The sequence below is a fragment of the Barbus barbus genome (assembly GCF_936440315.1).
Source record: "Barbus barbus genome assembly, chromosome: 14".
NCBI classification, from domain to species: Eukaryota; Metazoa; Chordata; class Actinopteri; order Cypriniformes; family Cyprinidae; genus Barbus; species Barbus barbus.
The window spans coordinates 13,162,486-13,182,864 of NC_136742.1; the positions used below are offsets into that span (position 1 = coordinate 13,162,486).

General features: G+C 38.2%; 1 protein-coding gene across 2 annotated transcripts in view; it reads right to left on the reverse strand.

Annotated features, from left to right (window-relative positions):
* LOC306879854 (serine/threonine-protein kinase MRCK beta-like) overlaps positions 1 to 20,379 on the reverse strand; it is a 73,565-nt gene that overhangs the window by 5,839 nt on the left and 47,347 nt on the right. The window contains exons 14-34 of one of the 2 annotated variants that reach the window (XM_079433070.1): positions 20,015 to 20,262; positions 19,277 to 19,382; positions 19,050 to 19,174; positions 18,733 to 18,838; positions 15,847 to 15,995; positions 15,544 to 15,641; positions 15,259 to 15,338; positions 11,765 to 11,815; positions 10,325 to 10,381; positions 8,245 to 8,319; positions 7,996 to 8,101; positions 7,714 to 7,850; positions 7,408 to 7,547; positions 5,830 to 5,911; positions 5,513 to 5,729; positions 4,567 to 4,629; positions 3,889 to 4,485; positions 2,376 to 2,473; positions 2,189 to 2,273; positions 879 to 999; positions 671 to 788 (exon numbers count right to left, since the gene is read on the reverse strand). In XM_079433070.1, the coding sequence (XP_079289196.1) occupies positions 671 to 788; positions 879 to 999; positions 2,189 to 2,273; positions 2,376 to 2,473; positions 3,889 to 4,485; positions 4,567 to 4,629; positions 5,513 to 5,729; positions 5,830 to 5,911; positions 7,408 to 7,547; positions 7,714 to 7,850; positions 7,996 to 8,101; positions 8,245 to 8,319; positions 10,325 to 10,381; positions 11,765 to 11,815; positions 15,259 to 15,338; positions 15,544 to 15,641; positions 15,847 to 15,995; positions 18,733 to 18,838; positions 19,050 to 19,174; positions 19,277 to 19,382; positions 20,015 to 20,262 (2,859 nt within the window). The remainder of the gene's footprint in view (positions 1 to 670; positions 789 to 878; positions 1,000 to 2,188; positions 2,274 to 2,375; positions 2,474 to 3,888; positions 4,486 to 4,566; positions 4,630 to 5,512; positions 5,730 to 5,829; positions 5,912 to 7,407; positions 7,548 to 7,713; positions 7,851 to 7,995; positions 8,102 to 8,244; positions 8,320 to 10,324; positions 10,382 to 11,764; positions 11,816 to 15,258; positions 15,339 to 15,543; positions 15,642 to 15,846; positions 15,996 to 18,732; positions 18,839 to 19,049; positions 19,175 to 19,276; positions 19,383 to 20,014; positions 20,263 to 20,379) is intronic. The other variant, XM_079433071.1, reaches the window with a different exon arrangement.

Below are 20,379 nucleotides of genomic sequence, written 5' to 3' on the forward strand. Positions count from 1 at the left end.
GTTTGAATTAAGCTGCTCACACTATATGATTCTGATTCACTAACAAGAACTGAATCATAAGACTCATGTTTTTAGAATCAGGATTTAGATTGCAATGCTGTATGTTTTGTTATATATTTATTAGTGGTGTTATGGCACTGTTGAATAGTAGCAAAGTAAAATTATGTTCTGTTCCATGGTATGAATAAAAATGAAAATGGTATAAATAAAAAGTGATTCTTGGATCCCTTTCGTAATTAGACCAGTGTTTCTCAAATTTGCTCTTGGGGATCCCCTAGCACTGCACATTCTGAATCTTTTAGCGGATACACCTGCTTCAAGCAACTTGGCTTATTAGTAGCGGCTTCATGACCTGAATTGGATGTATCAGATTAGTGAGACACTTCCAGTGTGCGAGTGTGGAGGGAACTCAGGCAGCAGAGTTCAGAAACACTGCCTTTCAGAAACCCAGGCTCAAGGGCACAATGGTGACACTGGTATTGGCAGGATGGGGATTTAAAAAAAAAAAAAAAAAATCTTCAGTTGATGGGTCGTCCCATCCAGATTTAAAATGGTAACTGTATGTTACCAAGCAAGGGCCCTTAGCTTTTAGCACCATGTGTGTTTATACATTTAAACAAACTCAAAATAGCTGAAGCTGATCTCCCAATGTCCAGCTTTAAGACATTACCAAAGGAAGATCCATGAGGACCTGCATGCCGTCGCCTGGGCCCATGTGAGCCACGTGGTTGAAGTTGGTGGGGTTGGAGATCAGCTTGGATCTCATTTCAGGATCCCTCAGCATCTCCCTATTGAAGAAAATGGAAACAACGTCACATGGATTAGGAGCAGTGCAGGAGTGCAGCAGTGAGAGAGATTTACTCCTGAAGCCACCTGACCTTCTCTGCTGCAGCCGTTCCTCCTCTGGTACTTTAAAAAGGAACTTTCTCTTGCTGCGTGTCCTCACCATCAGCTTCTTGCTGTTGTCTGAGGTCTCAGGGATGGCCAGATCACAGCCATCTGTGGAAACAAGAGTGTGAATGAGGTTGAGAAAGATGGTTGTGGCTCAAACTATGGCAGTCCTGGGTTTTTGAGCTCTAAAGCCGCCGTGTCTGAGCATACTGTGGAACTTGTTGGCAGCGGGCCTAGAGGAGGTGTGACAAATGAGGTCATTCCAGTTTACCAAACAAAAGCATCTTTATCAAGAGGGCAATCTGCCAAAGTGGGCAGGAAGTGAATTGTAAATGGACCACATAGGGGTGGAGCTGTACATTTCATTACCTGGGCTGATCTAATGGAGAGACCTAGGGGTATTTTATTTGTGAACATAGAGCTTTTGAACAAATTCTATAAATTAACAAATGATTCACTTTCACTTCTGTGTACGGATTCATTCAGTGGTTTTGAACAAATCTTGTAAATAATTAGTCCTCATTCATTTCCCTCTACTAACTCATATTCAGTGTTTTAAAACAAATCTTGTACATGTACAAATTCTCATTTACTTATACACAGACTCATTCAGAGTTTCTGGAAAAAATCTTCCAAGTAATAGACCCTTTTTACTGAAGGCAGGAAAACAAGCATGTGCTTCACAGAGGAGAGATATCAAAATATGACTTTAAAAAGAGCAAAGAGCATTCAAGAGCGTGCTGTCAAGAAGCACTGAACGTACTGAAATACGAGCACTTGCTCAGCTTCGAGTCTGAATAAGAACAGCACTGAACAAGACGTCTAATTTAAAAAAAAATCTTAGGATGCTTAACACTTTTTATGAGTTATTCAGTCACAAACACAGTGTTTTAAAAAATTGGCTGAGTGAATAATTCAGTGACTCATAACATTCAAAGTTAACTGTCATCACATACTGGCATAATGATGTAATCGGCAGTAAGGGCCACTGAACAAATTCTAGTGAACAGATTCAAATAAATTCAAGTCACTGAGATGAATCAAAATCTCCACCACTGCTGAGCAGGTATGGGCTTGCTAGTATATATACACATGTGTGCGTCAGTGTCTGTGTAGGTGGAAGTGATTTACACCACTTTATGGAGGACACATTTCTTCACAGGTGGACTATTGTAATCAGAGACTGGTAACATTGAGTGAAGAAATAAACTCGCCCTCAGCAGTCAAGCAAACACAAGGTTCAATGTGTGGGAGATGTGTGTGTTGATATGGTGCAGTGTGTGTGGTGGGATCAGACCTGAGGAGTTGTTGCTTAAGTAGATGAGGCGGGGCTGCTCGGAGCCAAACAGGTTCAGACTGCCCTCCACATTCAGGGGCCGAATCTACAGACACAGTTGAAAGTCTGATCAGCTTTAAATCATTAATACAAACAGTTACATTTGAAACAGCTTTCAGAAACCCTAAAATTAGGATCCTTCACTTACTCCTCTTAATGAGATGGTCTGGACCCATTCTGTGGTGTGGACGTCAAACACATCTACTCCATAATCATTGTACACCGTCAGGTAGTTCGAGTTTGAGCCTGAAAATAACGAATATGGGTTTGAGATCTCATGCTCAAAAACAGAAGAATGCACTAGGCAAATTATTCAAGATGCTGTTCTCAAAGGACTGCCTGAAGTGCCTTGAAACTGGATCAGAGGCTGAATAGCTGCTCACTTCTGACTGAAACATCTGGGGCCCGATTCCCAAAATAATGCTAAGAATAAAATTCTTCGAAGTACTATTTTTTTATTGTCTAACTTAAGAAAAAAAGTTAAATATCACGTATTGTTGAAAAGATTTAAAGAATAATTGCATTATATTTAATTAACACCGTTCCTAAGAAAATACTTAATTCAAAATCCTTAAAAACAAAAATAAAGAAAGAAAGAAATTTGTTAAAAACAACTTCTTAAAAGTTAGGATGGCCTCATGCTTGTCCTAAATTTCAAGACGTTTAATGGATTGATTGATTGGATTGTTTTATATATTAAGCATTACGTCATTATATCATAATATGCTACATTCTACAATACTGTCCTTATCTGCTCCCTTGACCTTTCTGCTTATGTTTGTTTACTGCCGCCCATTTTTTCCTCTCACATCCCTAATGGAGTTGGGCACAGCTTTCCCATGGCCACCTCTTACTTTCCGGTTTGATAAAGCCTTGCACTAATTTCCTTAATCAGAACAGCCATCGTTTACCTACTCAATTTTTGGTTTCTTTTCTTTTCCTCCATGTCAAATTAAAGTTGAAATGGTTGCAATCAAATAAATTCACTTATTAAGGCTAAACTCACATTACATGTACTCTATTTTACATTTAGATTAACTTTCTCAACTATCACTCAATGTTAACCTATAAAAACACTAATAAATGGAATAACACTTTTAAATGTAATCCATAAATATCCATTTTCTGAGTGTACATTATAATGCCGTGACACCTACATTCACTTGTAGCATTTAAAATAATTGATTTTCCTTTTTTAGCATTTTTTTTTTTTTTTTTTTTTTTTAGACAAAACAGTATGGACCAATTTCAGTATAACATGAAACTAATTATGGGCTTATCGGTATTGACCAAAATCACTGGATTGGCACCTGTCATTTATGCTAACTCATAAGACTTTGTGAAGAAACTACTTGAGAATTACACTATTAAAAACAATTCAACAACTACACTTCATTTTTTTTAAACACTTTTTTTTTTAATACGAAGATTTTTTTTTTTTTTGCACTTATTTTAAACCTCTAGTTCTCATCTCTGTCTTCTCTACCTCCTCCTTGCTTTGCTATCTCTCCTCTATTCTTTCCTACTCCTCCCTTCCTTCAAGTCTACACATTAAAAACACTGGAATTTGGGGAGGGCTGAAAACATGAAAACACACCATTGCTTAGATACTTTCACTAATTATGTTTTACTTCCCACACAATCTCTTTAGAAACACTTACTGAAGGCAAGCGGTATGGAGGGCCACATCAGCTCCTGCGTTCGAGAGCGTCGTCCCATCGCGTCCACATACACTCCCAGCTGACTGAAGCACAGCAGCAGTTCATTGGCCCCCACCTCCATTGCGTGCATCGCATCAAGTAGCGGCTGGGCCAAAAAGGCTAGCGAGGGATCACCTGGGCTCACCAGACTCACCGGTGATGACTCCCCCTGCATGGCCAGCAGAGCGAAGCCCGACGGGTAACCCACGCACAGCCGATCCCGAATAATACCCAGCCACTGGGCGGTACCAGGCGCCTGCACCTCCCACAGCTTACGGTGATAGGGCTTTACGCGACTGATTTCGTAACAGATGACCTGCCGCTTCACACCTGCTAGGAGACACGCTGGGCCACCAGGGCGTAGGGTACCTATGGTCATAGCCTGGCAGCCTTTTGTATCCGTCAACTTGGCATCTAAATTAACATCCGCACCCTCCAGTGCCGCCCAGGGGTATAAATGGACATGGCGGTTACGGCCAGAAAGCAGGGCCACCATCTTCTCTTTGGGTATGAGCTCAATCTGGCAGACTTTTTTACAGTCAGCAGCACGAACAATGACTAAAAAAAGGATCATGGGGAATTAATAATAGTGAAAATAATGCTGAGGAACTAAATCTGTGCTATACAGAGTACTCATACCATCTCTGGTGATCTCGACTACAAACAGGCCATCTTCTGTCCCCAACGCAATTCGTTCTCGATCTGTAGAGACACAGATATGATTTGTGAATGGAATATTTGTGTAAAGTGACAGTTCAACCAAAAATTCAACAGAAAATTGTGTTCCAAACTCATAAGCCTTTCGTTCATATTCAAAACCAAAAGGAAGATTTTTTTTTAATATAAACTGAGCAATTTTTGCCCCTCCACTGAAAGTCCCTTCCTTCATAAATTTGTCCATAAAGCTACTCCTAGGTAAAATGGGCTCTAGCTACAACGTTTTATTTGACTGCAAATATTAATACTGGATATTATTCTTAAAATATTACTATGATAAAAAGACAAAATCATGTCCAAATGCACAACTGTGATGTCATTTATATTGATATATTCATAGAGGAAATGAAAACATATGACAAATAAAAACAGAAATTACTTGAAGAACAACCCTGCAAGAACCTTTTTATATTAAAAACCTATATAAAATATAAACGTAGAAGTTTACATTTAAAATAGAAGCTATTCACAATTTGATCCTTTTGACATTCGGCAATTTCTTTAAATGGTCCCCTGGTGTGAAATTAATTTTACTAAAGTAAAATTAAAGTATTAATTATCAAAGTAATAATTAAACAAGAATTAGAAATGGTTTAAAATAGTTTAACTAAAAACAGTTTTTAACAATTAATAAATAAATAAAATTTAATTAAAATAAAACAATGTTGGAAATCACAGAGCCAAATAAGGGTAATAATGGACAAAAAAAAGCAGCATTTTTGATCATCATAAATGAATGTAAACAGTGTCAAGAAATGCTTGTTACTCTTCTGAAAATGGGGGAAAGTGGAACATTACATTGATTCGTTTAACTGACTAGTGTCAATCTCAGAGAATAAGATGATAGGCTCCATAACGCTGTACTCACCTACGATGGCAGCAGAGAGCGTAGTTTTGATGGCAGGCAGGCTGCTGTCGTAGGCCTCATGCAGGACATGCACCACGCGGTTCTTCAGGCGGTTCTTGGCCAGGATGTTCTGCAGCCCCTCTAGGATGCCCACCCACTTCCTCTTCTCCGCCTCACTCTCAGCTAACACCAGCAGAGGCACCGGCCGGACTGGAGAGTTCGAAGCGGATGATGTTACCTGTGCAGTTCAAGGCAAATACTGTTAATGATCAGGATGCACAATTGGGCAAATATAGCAATGAATCATTTAAGGAACAGGACATTGTTTTGGAGCTTACCCTAAATATGCAGGGAATGTCTTTACGACTGGCATGGATCACATCAGATGCCAACACAGAGCTTACAGAGAACTCTTCATCTCTGTGAGGAAAAGAAAGAAACAATGTCACAAAAAAATTAAAAATATTGCTTAATGTTATATTCCCCTGTTTGTTCAAATCAGCATTTTAGAATGATTTCTGAAGGATCATGTGAGACTGAAGACTGGAGTAATAGCTGCTAAATTTTTTTTTTTAGCTTTGCCACCACAGGAATAAATTACATTTTAAAATATATTCAAAAATAAAACTGTTGTTTTGAAAGTGTAATAATTAGTGTTGTCAATCGATTTAAAAAAATTAAACTAATTAATCGCTAATTTTTCTGAAATTAATCACGATTCAACCCACCTAACATTAAAGTTTTTAAATATACTTTTATATTGCAATAATTTCACATTCAATCTTCAAATTAATGTAGAAACAACATTTTTTATATTTGTTTAATGGCATATTTTTTATGACTGAAGGCCAGTATCACTAATACCAAGTAATAATGATTGCCCTATACAAAAATTTCCCCTAATATTTAATCATTGACTATAGCCATTAAACATTACATTATCATTAAGAGCTATCAATTTTTACATTTTATTAGACTTTAAAAATAGCTTATAATTTAAGTGAACTTTAAACAATCTTCACATAAACCCATTATAGTAAATGTTATATTTAGCTAGGCTACCTGTGCCCCTCAGCAGAAATATACAGAAATTGAATAAAGTTATCAAACACTAAATTCTAAACTAAATACAGATAAATACTTACAGCGGCATAAGAGTTATTTGTTTTCTCTTTTTTCTTTTATTCTTGATGAACAGACATAACAGCAGCTGGTTATTAGGTTATTTGGCTGCTATTTCTTTAAGAGCTACAGCTGCTAAATGTGATGCAGATCTGACACGCATTGTATTTTCTCTCAATTCTCTATCTTTTCTGACCCATTTCAGTCTCTACTAATGAGCTGATGAGTTGAATCGGGTGTGTTAGATGAGGGAAACAGAGCTAGGATGCTCCAGGACAGCTTGGAAAAACATTTCTGACACATGTTCTTAATGTAACTCATAACATATTACATGCACGCACAGTTTTAAGGCAGCTTTAATCGCCTTTTTGGTAACTTCATGCCTTAACTGACCACGACATTGCATGCATGTAGTTTCTTTCGCGCTTTGAAATGAATTGATACAGGCTACAGCGCGTGCCGGTTCCCGCACTTGTTTAATTCGCATCTGAAACGTCTCCAGATTGATGTGATCGTAAAGATGTTCTGCAACTGAATAAATGCACTTCTTGTCAAGAAAAAAACAGGCAGAAACAGAAGTTATGAGTGGGTGGCCAACCCTAGGCTCCGCCCCTGCGTTAAATAATTTTAACGCGTTCAATTGAAAAAATTAATCGCCTGCATTAACGTGCTAATTTTGACAGCACTAGTAATAATATTTCACAATATTTTAGTGTTTTTGATCAAATAAGTGCAGCCTTGGTGAGCATATATATATATATATATATTTATTTGAGAAAGTGACTAATCCTGACCTCAAGTCGAGGACCTGACTGGCCATCACACCAGGCTGAGTGGACTTCCCTTCTGGCACCTCATAGAGGAAGAGCTTACAGTCACAGACTACAGCATATGCCCTCTGCCAACCCTTCTTCACTCCTGTGGGCTTTGGGATCTGAAAGAGAAGCAAACCAATACTGCAATTCAATGTATATTTAGTAAAACATTCAGTAGGAAATACAAATCTAGTTCAATGCAAGTGTTCAGGTGAGATTAAAAAAAATTTACATTTCATCATTCAACCCTTAAGAAGAGAAACTTTACTACATTATCATTCTCACCCTGACAAAACCTTTGTACGCTGTGCCAATGCCCCTCTGCACATCAATACCCAGAGGCCTCTTGGCTTGCTCTGGAGGAATGGGGCAAACCTGGGGCGCGTTGTCTTTACAGGACACGTGGCAGATAAAAGAGCATACTAAACGAGATTCAGGGAGGGAGAGAGAATTACCAAACATTCAGTGAAACTGGCATCAAGAGATCAAAAGCTCCTTTTCATTTCCCCAAGCCACCATTTTTAAGGCACCATCTCTGATCTCATTTTTCATTAATACTCAGCTCACCCTCGCAGGCGTAACCCTGTCGGATCTGGCCCACCATCAGGGAGGTACAGTGAGTGCACTGGGTCGGGCTGGAGTAAGTCTTAATGCTCAGCTGATGAGCTTTAGGCTGTTGATATAAACAACATGTTAACAGTTAGAGGAACGAATGCATGTTGATTTTGAAAAGCCAATAATAATATGCTGACAGATTTGAAGGACCTAATGGAAACAGGCTAATGAGGAGTCAGACAAATCATATGGTGGTTTTACCTTTGGCGCGATGAGTGTGGGCTGATAGATTGGAGAAGGGACAGCAGCGGTGGTCGCTGGAGGTTTCACTGGTTCCTAAAGGAGTAATACAACAGTTCTATAAATTGTATGGATACAACAGTTCCACTGCTCCGGATATGTGTGTGTTCACTGCTGTGTGTGTGCACTTTGGATTGTTTAATTGCAGAGCACAAATTCCAAGTATGGGTCACCATACTTGGCCGTATGTCACATCACTGTAAATAAAAGCTACATAAATTCTATCAAAAAAGATGGGACACTGTATAAATTGTGAATAAAAACAGAATGCAATGATGTGGAAGTTTCAAATTTCAATATTTTATTCAGAATACAACATAGATGACATATCAAATGTTTAAACTGAGAAAATGTATCATTTTAAGGGAAAAATAAGTTTATTTTAAATTTCATGGCATCAACACATCTCAAAAAAGTTGGGACAAGGCCATGTTTACCACTGTGTGGCATCCCCTCTTCTTTTTATAACAGTCTGCAAACGTCTGGGGACTGAGGAGACAAGTTGCTCAAGTTTAGGAATAGGAATGTTGTCCCATTCTTGTCTAATACAGGCTTCTAGTTGCTCAACTGTCTTAGGTCTTCTTTGTCGCATCTTCCTCTTTATGATGCGCCAAATGTTTTCTATGGGTGAAAGATCTGGACTGCAGGCTGGCCATTTCAGTACCCGGATCCTCCTCCTACGCAGCCATGATGTTGTAATTGATGCAGTATGTGGTCTGGCATTGTCATGTTGGAAAATGCAAGGTCTTCCCTGAAAGAGACAACGTCTGGCTGGGCGCATATGTTGTTCTAGAACTTGGATATACCTTTCAGCATTGATGGTGCCTTTCCAGATGTGTAAGCTGCCCATGCCACACGCATTCATGCAACCCCATACCATCAGAGATGCAGGCTTCTGAACTGAGCGCTGATAACAACTTGGGTTGTCCTTGTCCTCTTTAGTCCGGATGACATGGAGTCCCAATTTTCCAAAAAGAACTTCAAATTTTGATTCGTCTGACCACAGAACAGTTTTCCACTTTGCCACAGTCCATTTTAAATAAGCCTTGGCCCAGAGAAAACGCCTGCGATACGATTAGATATGGCTTCTTTTTTGACCTATAGAGTTTTAGCCGGCAACGGCGAATGGCACAGTGGATTGTGTTCACCGACAATGTTTTCTGGAAGTATTCCTGAGCCCATGTTGTGATTTCCATTACAGTAGCATTCCTGTATGTGATGCAGTGCCGTCTAAGGGCCCGAAGATCACGGGCATCCAGTATGGTTTTCCGGCCTTGACCCTTACGCACAGAGATTGTTCCAGATTCTCTGAATCTATGGATGATATTATGCACTGTAGATGATGATAACTTCAAACTCTTTGCAATTTTTCTCTGAGAAACTCCTTTCTGATATTGCTCCACTATTTTTCGCCGCAGCATTGGGGGAATTGGTGATCCTCTTTCCATCTTGACTTCTGAGAGACACTGCCACTCTGAGAGGCTCTTTTTATACCCAATCATGTTGCCAATTGACCTAATAAGTTGCAAATTGGTCCTCCAGCTGTTCCTTATATGTGCATTTAACTTTTCCGGCCTCTTATTGCTACCTGTCCCAACTTTTTTGGAATGTGTAGCTCTTATGAAATCCAAAATGAGCCAATATTTGGCATGACATTTCAAAATGTCTCACTTTCAACATTTGATATATATGTATGATATGATGTATATATATATATGTATATGTATATATATATATATGTACAATCTAATCAAATGTGTTTTTATATATATAAAAATCTAATCAAATGTGTTTTTATATATATAAAAATCTAATCAAATGTGTTTTTATATATATAAAAATCTAATCAAATGTGTAATACCAAACAAGTATATTTGAGCACTTGTGTCTGTGTTTCAAAAAAACCTTACAGCATTTTCGATTTTTTTAAGCTTCGTCCTATCCATTACTATTCAGGAAATTACTAAATCAATGGCCAATGTATTAGACAGGAAGTCTGACAGCAGCAGAATGTAATAGGAATTGTTAGGTGGACACTCACATCCTGAGGGATGTCTGTCTTCTGGGGTGTGGCATCCACATCACAGACGGAGCTTGTCTGAGGGAAAAGACCACAGTCGGGAAACGGCTCACAAATTGTATGCATCATATGCTGGGGGCTATTTTTATTCCACTTACATAGTATCTTTATGTGCAGCAGATGAGGTCAAAAGCTTTAAAACATCCTTTAGTTTCCTCAAAAAGCTATACTAACAGATTCAAGTCACGGAAACAATGTCACTGAGATGACATTTATGAAATGTAATATTAGCCATAACTAATAAGCATCCAGAAGCCATGTGCTCACTCGTGAAATTCATGAGCATGAGGTTTATACCCATTAATAAAATGATACATTAACATCATGGCAAAGCTGAATTTGGTTCTCAAGAATCATTTCTTATTATCAATGATGAAACAGTGCTGCTTAACATACATTTTTTCAAGATTCCTTAAAATTAATATAAAATTATATATAAAGAATCCTAATGAATCCTATGCCAACAATAATTGATCTTAAGATGCATTTGTAAACACGAATACACAATCCTGTGTTAACATTATCTGCAATTAAGCTCCAAACTTATGCACAAATAATAGTAAACAAGCACAATACAATACTGTTAAACAAAGCATACTGATATGGTCTAACTGTGCATCTATGCAACATGTGAATGCACAACGGTATCAATTAAGGGTGATACTAAAAAATTAAGATGCACAAAGACTGGCAGGTAATTAAAATCATTAAGAAATTAACTGACATCACTTTTTCCTCAGAGAATTACTTTCATGTTCAATTAGCTGACAAGCACATACTTACCATTATCACCTATATTAGGTTATAAATATTCGCAAAACAACCCCCACAATTTAATCATCTCATTCATTTAGTTTCCTTCGATTCATTTTTTACGGCTGGTTGCCTTAGCCATTCACTTTAAATTATGGATGTTTATTGTCCTAGCGGGCTCTAAGAGTTAACTAATGGATTAGTGCATTCGCAGACTTGACATGAATGGATAGTGACGTTATTCACATTAGCCGTTTAAGAGGTTAGAAGGCAGTGGGGAGATGGTTAATACTAATTGCTGAATGCTACACGTGAGTCTCTAACCTTTAGCACCTACAATTAGACTGAATTGGATCTAGGGTCTGGTTGCAATATGGCAGAGGAACACGGTCAGCAGACAAAATAGATGTAACAAACAGAGGGGCATGCTGGTTAGGCTGAATATAAGTTGTATGGTCAATAATGTCTGGCCTTTAATGGTGAGTCAGGAATGATTAACATACAGTAAGTAACGTGAGTGCTATTTTATTAAGGCAAACAAAGCACAAAATGACTACAATGTGACTATTGAGACACTTTGTCTGCTGACAGATCACTCCTGCCAAGGTTAAAGTTCACAGAGGGAGGAGCTTTGTTCAGCAAACTTACTTCATCCCAAAATGCAAGCAGAGAAGATGCGGATGAGGAGGAGACAGAGTCCTTTTTTTGAGGGGGACAAAAATAAGATGACAGGTAACAGCTTTTGTCTTTATGAACCTACTTTAGGTCGTTCCCTATATTCCCTTGAGTCTCAGAAATACAGACTGGCTACATCTGTCAACCTGATCTGACTTTAATGCACTGCAATACGGAAGCAGTTTCATTGCTTCCATATTGCTGGGCATCAGACTTGCAAAATTGTCCAGCTGCCTTGGTCTCTGATGAGGCAATCAAAGCATGATGGACCATTTGGCCATGAACTGAACTGACTCAGTGACTGTAGTAAATCCATCGGTCAAGTCTTAAGGTATCTGCACACTGAGTCCGAAATTTTTGCATGCGTTTTTTCGTATTCGTAATCCTAAAACTTCGTCACGCACAGAAACCTTGCACACTGAGTCCAATGCGTATTAAGCCGTTGTGAAAAAACGCAAAACAGTAGCCTACTAAATGGAGTCTTCAAGCACTGAGGATGATTTTATTGTCATCTCGCTTCTTAAAAAAAAGAAAAAGAACGAAAATATTGGGTCTATCCAATCCTGAGTTATAGAGAGGACGGAGAGTTCCCCTTCCTTAAGGAGCAGCGGGATTATCACGGACGATTCAAAATTTTCTTCAGGATGTCAGTGGCTCAGTTTGATGCTTTGCTAGCGATACTAGAGCCACATATTAAAAAGACGACCACCAATTTCTGTGAACTCCGTGTGCAAAGATCTATATACAGTGCTGTGTGCTGCGAGACGAAGTGGATGAATTTGAAGATCGCCATTCTGGACTTTGGCGTTCGCTTGTACGGTGGCTCTGATCTGTCAAAACACCTATCAAAATGCTTGCTACGGATGCGAAAAACTGAAAAAATCTAACCCGATCCGAATTTTTTTATGACAGATGAAAATTTCAGAGGCAGTGTATAAACGTGATTGATATAATGCAAGGTCGTATTTATTTTTTAACGTGTGAAAATTTCAGATGAAATTTTCGGACTCAGTGTGCAATGGCCTTTAGTCATCCGCTACTGTTCCAATGTAAACTGTGACTGAAGACTACATCATAACTGTTTGGAGTCTGTGATTTCAGGATGAGGCAAGGCAGGAAGCCTCATATCACACATCTACACCAGTAGGCTAAGGGGGGGGCTGGTCAACACGGGACTCACTTTTGAGCTCAAAAGCAGCAGGAACTGACTACAGTCATCTTGATATGAATTTTTTATACGTTTTTGAGCTTGATACAGCATCTGAAATCAAACCTGGAAACTCCAGACGGGCAAAAAAGGCGAATTATTTGCTTTAGATATTTTGTATCTAATAAAACCCATCAATACCCTTTAAATTCTTTAAAAAATATAGGAATCAGCAGTAGCAATAGTTTAAGAAAATTCTTAAAGGGGACCTATTATGCAAAATAACTTTAAATAATTCACTTTTATAAGGTGTTTGAACACAGTTGTGTGGCCGCAGTGTGTGAAAAAAACCAGCCTATAATGTTAAAAATCCACCAACTCATTTTTTATAAAACCAATAAATCATAAAGTCTCTCCAAACGAGCTGTTTCAGATTCTCACTCTGTGCATGTCACTGAGGGGAAAAAGTCCCGCCCATTTGTGACACACTCTGCCCTATTAGCATAAACAAAGCCCTGAGTGAGAAGCTGCAGTCCGCCAATACTGGAGATATATACAATGTTAGCTCCAAAGAGGCTTTACAAGTGTTGTGTTTTGGGATGCACTAATGAACATAGGAGTCGTCATAATCTCCCCTCATCTGAGCCGAGGACACTGTGGTTAAATTTAATTTTTGAAGGAAATATCCCGGAAAAAAATCGGTAGCGTCCCCTAAATGTTTAGGAATTAATACCAACGCTTCGTGCACGAACGTCAGCTCCAGACAAAGTATCAAGCGTTTGTTTTCCAAATTGCCTTTTTGAAAAAGCTTCTTGTCACTCTGTAAGGCTTATTGCTAAAGCTATCATTGTGTCTGTGTGTTTTCACTGATGGTGCCTTCAAGTGCTATCAGAATGATCGTGAATAGGAATGTGGTAGTTAAAAGTTGCATTTGAAAGCAATGTGAGTCGATCGCTTGAAGTTGTCGAGCTCATAATCAGAAGTGGGACTTATAAAGTTTGTGATAACATGAGACCAGCTATGATGTTATTTTTATTCCACCGTGCTCCCCGTCTGTGTAATTCATAAACGCAAATTTATTATGCACAGTATAATCAGATGACTGACTTTGAAACGAGTAGTTTTCTGCAAAGATAACAGGATTGTATTAATAGTGGAATGTTTATTTGCAATGGCTAGCAGTGCTAATTCCGGAGCTGGAGCTCTTGAAGCTCCGCCCTTTTCTCCGGGAGCAACAGCTCACTCGCATTTAAAGCAACACACTCAAAACAGTGCGTTTTGGCTCACACCCTAAAAGTGGCAATTTTAACAAGCTATAAAAAACATTCTGTGGGGTATATTGAGCTAAAGCTTCACATATACGCTCTGGGGACAGAAGAGACTTATTTTACATCTTGTAAAAAGGGGCATAATAGGTCCCCTTTAAATTAGAATAGAACTGTTTAGGTAGCAATATAGTTTTGACAATTCCAATGTCTACGATAACATCCTAAACCATAAAATGATGTCAAAAATCAACAATTTAGGCATCTTCACATTTAAAATAAAACCTTTATATAATTAAGAAAAGTCAAAATGCTAAATTATTATACATTATATTAATCACTATATTTTTCGCATTGGTCTGAACAAAAGCAGACGGGCGGAATGAAAATGTGAATTCTCTTTCTGACAGTAGGTGGTGCTTATAGAATAACAGAACTACAGCAATTACCCTTGATGCCTCTAGACAAATCAGGGCAGTGCTTATAAACACCACTTTATTAGGTATCATATGGAGGTAGGATGAAAAGGAAACGCCATCTATACTTTTCTAAAGACAGTCAGTTCCCTTCAGAGATACATTCATATAATAAAAGAAAACTCCTAGGATTTGGACGAATCACATGAATGTCCCATTTTAACGTCAGAGCAGTACATTTTGCCGAAAGGCGTTGAGTTTGAGGGTATGTGAAAAGCAGCACTCATGGTGTGAGATGCTGAAAAAAAACTGTTAGATGCATTTCAACACGTTCCAACAAACTAACAATCATAAAGAAAACGGATAGTGTAACAATACAGATGCCCAAGGCAACTAGGTAGATCAGGGACATCAGAACCAGTCTCCAGTCTCTGCTAGACATTCATAAACGTGTATATACTGTAATGTTTCAATCTGGATACTACTGACGTCCCCTTTTCGCTTTGATAAACTATTAGGTCTATTAGGTCTCTGATTTTCTGAGGCAGAAAGTCATTAGGATGATGAAATGAATGGAGAGAGGCTTGTTAATGCATGTAATGTAGTAGCAGATGGCCAGATACTATCAGAAACACTTACTCTCAATGTCAGGTCATGGGCGAGGGGAGAGGTATTGAAGTACTCAAAGATGGAGTCTGTGAAGTCAGGAAGTTTCAGGCCTACAGTTGAATAAAAAAAATTGTCAGGAGTAATACGGAATTATAGAAAAATTAATTCAACAACTGGCAGCATTTATATAAGGCTCTCTTTCAGATGTTCCTTAAAAAGATGACAAAATATACAACCTCATGGTTTATAGAAACTTCATATAAAATAAGTCTCGCATATATAGGGCAAAGTCATAACATGTATCATGATTTTGACCTTTTTCTGATCGTGAGCGACTCTCCTCCATCTCCTTCTTCATATTCTCGAGTTGTTCCTCCAACTCTTTGTTCTTGGCCTCTGTATCCTTCAGTTTGCTGTAAGCAAGAAAGTCCAAAAAGTAATTTAATTTTAACTAATAACGTGTCCTTTTGTAATGTGCACACAAGACTGAACCAGTCCCATGCAACACACACAGCGAGCACCAGGCTACCTGCTTTTGTCACCCAAAGCATTTGTTCGGTTTATTTAAACAACATAAATAAAAAGAAGTTGCTTATTATAGCAGAATCAAAGACTTACCTCTCAAAAGAGATGTTGGCAGCTTTGACGTTGCGCAGCTCGTCCTGAACCAGTTGCTTGGCACGGATTTCAGCTTCCAAGGCCGACTGCAGCTCCAGGCGGGCAGACATGTCCAACTTTTGACTGCGGCGCACCTTCCACAAAGGATCCTGCCAAGGAAAGGAGATGCATGTTTTGAAAAGAAGCCAGAAAAAGGAGACTTTTCATACTCCATTATGATGCAGCAGATCTTAAAACAACTTTTGCGATCAATCAGTTTACACCATTTTAATTTAAAGCTGTTATTATTTAAAGATAGATCATATTATGTTTGCTTAGGGACTTTTGTAGTTGTCTGTGGACTATAAAATACTGCCTCTACAATGTCAAGAAGCAGTGATGCATTTACTCAATGTTTTGTGATGATCATAAAAACAAGACGCTCTTCAAAAGCACAGAGACCGCATCATGCATGGAAAAAATGCACTGCATCACATAACAGATACTGTAAATCCTCTCTAGCACAGGAATGGAATCCCTTAAGATGCATTTCCCATAAATCAAATGGCTCGTGAGGGCTTATCTTAGACCTCCAACAGTTTAATAGCTATTGATCTCAGCTGTCACCAATGCTCCACTATTTACATGTGTGGCTACAAGACAACATTTGTCGCCATGAGCTATGTGGTGACGAGACAGTAATTTACCAAAAAAAAAAAAACAAAGAGACAGTGAATGGCTGAAGGACAGCTGAACACTGAGGAATGAAAGAAGAGGTTTACATCCATTTCATTGATTAAACACATGAAGTGGCTGCACTCCCACAGCTGATGGGAAGTGAGAGGCGGTGAAGGGCATTCATGGGAGTGTTCCTGGCAGAACTCATCAGCTTTACATTTGAGCTGCGTGTACTTTCCAGTGTGGCTCTCAAACACACTCACAATTAGACCTAATACTGCAGCTCTCACTCTATTGTTTAAGCTATCGAGTTAATGACTTCTCAGCATGACTGATTTGATGTCATCCAATAGCATGCACGCGGAAAGTTAAGGGTATACACACTTGACCTCATAAGAACAATGGAAGCGAGCTTATCCGAAACACTTTCCATGTTATATGAATTATGAACAGCAATGAGGAGAGCTGATGCAGCATTTTCATTCATCCCTTTGAAATTTCTGTTGTAAAAAATCTAACCCTAAGAGGTTTGCAAACCATCTTTTAAGTAATCTGGACCGATGAATGACAGCTTGATTGGCCAATAACCAAAAAAAAAAACAATCTTGTGCTCCGCCTTCTTTTTTTGGAACTTCTCCACACTGACTGGAGGTTTGATGGATACACTCACCCGCTTGGTGACCCGAGGTGCCACCATTGACCTCTGAGTTGGTATGCTTACTCCAGGGCCTTGCTGATATAGTAATTCAAATTTACACAAAAGTATATTAATATATACGTTTTAATCTCTATATAAAATGTTATAATAAATATTGATTTTAGTGTATAATACTGACAAATATTTAATAAAGTTTGGGGACAGTACTTTTTTTATATTTTTAAAAGTTTTAATGTTTTTGAAAAAACAAAGCTGCATTTGTTTAATCATAAATATGCAGTAAATATTGTAAATAATATAATACTGTACAGCAATACTGTCGAGTATTATTACAATTCAAAATTTTCTTTTCTATTTTAATATTTTTTAATATGCAATTCCCTCCTGTGATGCAAAGCTGAAATTTCCGCATCATTACTCTAGTTTTCAGTGTCACATGGTCTTTCAGCAATCATATTAATATGCTGATTTTCTGCTCAAGAAACATTTCTTATTATTATTATTATTATCAATGTTGAAACAGTTGTGGTGCTTTAATATTTTTGTTTAAATTTCATGATGAATTAACAGTTCAAAAGAACATCATTTTTTAAAATAGAAATCTCTTAAGATTACAAATGTCTTTACTAGCATTTTGACCAATTGAATGCATCCTTGCTGAATAATAATAAAAAAAATATATATATATATTTTTTTAAAATAAAATCTTACTGACCCCAAACTTTTGAATGGCTGTGCATTTTAAGACTGAAAGGCCTATTAATTTGATTCCTTGAGACACATCTAAGGAAGTAGGAAGTCATATTCCAACAAGAAAGGTCTGAATTCTGTTTACAGAAATTATTTAGAAAATCTACAAAACCACAACATGGCATTTTAATGAATTCAATCTGTAATTTTTTAACTATGACCCAAACGCAGGAAGTTTATGGCTAACTTCTTCAATGGCCAAAGTCTATTGACTTCTATTTGTACCATATCCCATAGCAACCCTGCAATTAAGCCAATTAGTTCAATTTGAGAATAAGCAATGTTGACCACATCTTTGGACAGTGGCTTCAGCCCAAACCTTCAGGGCTGTGAATCAATAGTTTTCATCAGCAGATCCCACTATGGCAATAACAAACAGCACTTTCAAGAGGGAAAAGGCACTAATGCCAATCTCCTACAGTCAGTCTTTAACCTCCTTAGAAAAGGATATTAAATCAAATGTGACCTCCTACACCTACAACATTAACATGTCACTTCCCTTCAATCAATTTCCATTAGATTTGCTATTTAAAGCAAATCTAATGTTACTGTGCTACGGCTCAAAGGAGTTAGATAAAGAGAGCGAAAAAGAGAGCTTTCCACTCACTGACAAAATTAGAAGTCTCATTCTATCATAACAGATGCCCTATAAACTAAAACTGGAGCATAAAAGCAGATCAGCTGCGAAAGCTTGATTATGCAGCTCTGGGAAATACAGCTGGAAATAAATTGGAATTCTTAAATTGATCACTCGATTTTATTCTCAGATAACAACGTAACTTCCCCTCTTTTAAGATTGAATCAAAAATAGTGATGTTTACCAGCGTTCTGGATCCCAGACTTGAGCTACGCAGAGACTCCAACTCTTCCGTCATCTTAGAGGCCAGAGCCTGAAGGTAGCCACGTGCATCTTTCTCATCACTCACCCTGCAAAATATTTATAGTCATTAATTTGGCTATTTGTCCACAATGTCACCAATCCAAGACAAATATTTTATTGCAGTTCAAGATATAATTCAGCCAAAAATCATTTTGTGTACCACTGAAGAATCACAAAAACATTTATTTTGGCGAATTGTAGTTTTTGATGGCTACAAAGGAGCCACATACAAATGAATGTGAGGGAGGTCTTTCTCACCACTGGATAATCTCAGCGATCTGTGCTTCCCAGTGTGCTACACTCTCCTTCTTCGATGCCAGATCCTGGAGCTCATCCTCCAGCTGCCTGTTCTGAGCCGTCAGCTTGTCCACAAAGTTGCAGAGCTGCAGGGGAGGAGATATCAGGATCAGGGTCAAGGACTGAATATTACTCCAAAAACTGATACTCAACGTGGCCTCTTGCAATATGAAATAAGGTGTCCTTACCCTGTCCGTTTCTGCAGTGAGTTTACGGTTTTCTTCACTCAGAAGATTGCGTTCACGTTCAAACTTCTCCTTCAGCGCACCCATGGCCTCGTCCATCTCGGTTTGCCTGTGTGTATAGAAATAGTTCTGGAATTAGGAATCAGTATGAGGTTTTTTTAATGGCTGAAGATTAAAATCTACATTGTGATATTTTTTAATTAAAACATTAATTTCAAAGTGAATGGTTGGGGTGCTCAAAATTGTCTGTAAAATGTTCAAACACACAGATTAAGTCACGAATGTGAGTGCAATGCTTCTGTACATGGTTCATTTCAGTGGGCCACATGTAAATGCTTCACACAAATACAATCTCAGGCTTGGTTCACTTTAAGTCCATGTTGTATTTGCTTACAGCATGCATTGAAAAAAAAAAATCAAGCACTCTACGTTTATATTCCAGGAGTAGTTGACAATAAAATCATACAAGATGATAAAAAAACATTTAAATTGTAATAATATTTTGAATATTACTACAACACAGTTTTACAGTATTTTTTGTATTTTTGCTCAAATAAATGCTGCCTTGGTTAGCATAAGAGACTTTCAAAAAATTTATTCTTTTATTTATTTATTTATGCATGCATATACAATTTTTTCTTAGATTTACGCCAATGCTGACAACCTCATTGTCAATTATCACTAGCTGGAATCAAATCTTGGCGTCAACCCGCAACCTGGACAGGTGACAGTGCAGCTTACCGCTCTCTCTTGGCCTTTTCCAGTTTGTCTTTGAGCACCAGCAGCTCTTTGTGCAGTGACAGCTGTTGACCCTCAGAGTCATGGAGCTCCTTCCTCAGGTTCTTCAGCTCTGTAGTGTGGCTGGCATCACGTCTCACCAGCTCCTCCTCATAGAACAGCACCTTCTTATCCAGCTCTGACTTCAGCTTGGTGAGCTCCTGCTGAGTTTCTGAACTGGGACCTGAGGCACGACCCGTTCCCTGCTTGACCTGAGAAAGAAACAATCTAAGTGAGAAATATCCTGAGACAGCAGAGATTTACATATATATTTGAGCTATTAAGACTAATTTAACACAATTCATTTTAATCAAAATACAGCCCAACAA